Source organism: Spermophilus citellus (genome assembly GCF_964194105.1).
Source record: "Spermophilus citellus genome assembly, chromosome: 1".
Lineage (NCBI taxonomy): Eukaryota > Metazoa > Chordata > Mammalia > Rodentia > Sciuridae > Spermophilus > Spermophilus citellus.
Window position 1 is genome coordinate 149,901,072 of NC_138182.1, and position 2,268 is coordinate 149,903,339.

General features: G+C 43.3%; 1 protein-coding gene across 1 annotated transcript; it reads left to right on the plus strand.

The window, feature by feature from the left end:
- Positions 1-1,038: 1,038 nt before the first annotated feature.
- On the plus strand, positions 1,039-1,980 carry LOC308652405 (olfactory receptor 2V1-like; the record flags this gene model as incomplete). The annotated part of the gene is made up of 1 exon (XM_081300221.1): positions 1,039-1,980. One exon carries the CDS (start codon positions 1,039-1,041, stop codon positions 1,978-1,980), a length of 942 nt encoding a protein of 313 aa, XP_081156347.1.
- Positions 1,981-2,268: the final 288 nt, after the last annotated feature.

Genomic DNA, 2,268 nt, shown 5'->3' on the forward strand with positions numbered 1-2,268 from the left:
GGTTATGAACCCCCAATTTTACCCCAAATGCAGATTGCAGAATCATGTCGGTTACACATCCACAATTTTACATAATGCCCTATTAGTAATTGAGTGTAACTTTATTTTAAAATTTAAACTATACCTCTATATTTTTACAGAAAATGTGTAAAGTACAAAGAAATTAAGAGGAGATAACCTTTAGTTACTACCTAGAAGAAATCACACTGTTAATAACTTAGCATATTTTCTTCCAGCCTTTAGAAACACTTAAGAATACTCAGTAATTTTTTTTTGTAATCTATGAAAATGTCATAAATATATAATGACTAAATATTGTTTTACCATGTGACTATATCATAATTTACTTAGTTATTTCTTTATGTTGGGCATTTGGGTTGTCTCCAATTTTTCTTTTACTATGTTTCTTTAAAAAAAAAACTTTAAGCTTTCATATCTGAAAAAAAATTTCCCTCTGCCTAAGTTTCCCCATTTGTGAATTGAAGATAATGATCATCCTTTTCTGAGGATGTACCAGTGTGTTCATCTTGATGTCTGGCATGTAAGAAATACTCCAGTAATGTCAGTTGTTATCAATTTTAAACTACTAAGCATTGCTTATGTTCTCAATTCAATTACTTCTGTCATCCTATATTATAATGTCATTTCAATTTAAGACAATAAAACTGAATTGCCTGGTTCATGTGGTTAATAAATTTTGCTGCTTAAACACTTTTCCTGAAAACAAACAAACAAAAAACCAAACACATTCTTGATTGTGTGCCAAAGAAAAGAACAATTTCTAGCAGAGGCAGAAGCAGTTTTCCACATATTAAAGAGCTTAAAATTAATTTCTTAACTATTACAGAAAGTCCTAAAACTTAACAACCATCATCACCTGCATTTTTCTTAAAGGCTCCACACATTTTTTCCTAAACCAAGTCACATTTTAAAAGGACAACACATTGGGCAAAGTTGCAACGTCCTTCGTAATGTTACACTAAGTGTAAACCTTCTGCTTCCAGATCCCTGCCATCTCTCCAGTGCCTTGCAGGAACAATGGCCTGGGCGGGAAACCAGACTTTCATCTCCCACTTCATTCTTCTGGGTCTCTTCACCCAGTCGCCATTACACCTCTTCCTCTTCTCCATCATCATGATCATGTTTCTGGTGGCCCTTTCTGGCAATGGGCTCATGATCCTCCTCATCAATGTCGACTCCAGCCTCCACAGCCCCATGTACTTCTTCCTCAGCTGGCTGTCACTCATGGACCTCATGCTCATCTCCACCATTGTGCCACGGATGGCCGCCGACTTTCTGCTTGGCGGTGGCTCCATCTCCTTTACAGGCTGTGGACTCCAGATCCTCTTCTTCCTCACCCTCTTGGGGGATGAATGCTTCCTCTTGGCCTTCATGGCCTACGACCGCTACGTGGCCATCAGCAACCCACTGAGGTACTCAGTGGTTATGAGTCGCCGAGTCTGCTGGCTCATGGTGGCGGGATCCTGGCTCTTTGGACTGGTGGATGGGCTGATCCAAGCTGTCTTCACCCTCCGCTTCCCCTACTGCGGTTCCCAGGAGATAGACCACTTCTTTTGTGAGGTTCCTGCAGTGCTCAAGCTGGCCTGTGCTGACACCTCCCTCTATGAGACCATGATCTACCTCTGCTGTGTCCTCATGCTGCTCCTGCCTTTCTCTGTCATCTCGGCCTCCTACCTGAGGATCCTGGTGGCAGTGCTCCGCATGCGCTCTGTGGAGGGTCGGCAGAAGGCTTTTGCTACCTGCTCCTCCCATATGACCGTGGTCTCCCTCTTCTATGGGGCAGCCATGATTACCTACATGCGACCCCAGGCCTACCACTCCGCCAAGCAGGACAAAGTGGTCTCTGCCTTCTACACCATGATCACCCCCATGCTCAATCCTCTCATCTACAGTCTGAGGAACAAGGAAGTGGCCGGTGCTTTGAGGAAACTCCTGGGAAGGTGTCCCTGTGGGCACTAAATTGATGCTGCCATCTGATGATGTGGGCTCTGCAGCCAGGCGACCAATTGTAGTTTGATTAGAAGAGAAACAGATGTGACCTACTGAAAAAAACAACTTTCTGATCAGAGTTAATCAAATTAACACATCAATTTAATCTATCATGCTCACACTGAGTATGGAAGGCTGGGCCTACCAGGTTACAAAGAGCAGAAGACCCAAGCTACCAGGAGAGTCAGCAGGTAACAGCTGTTTTGTCCTTCTCCAGGAATTACCCATGACTGAGGACAGCCACCTTGTCCCAAGTCT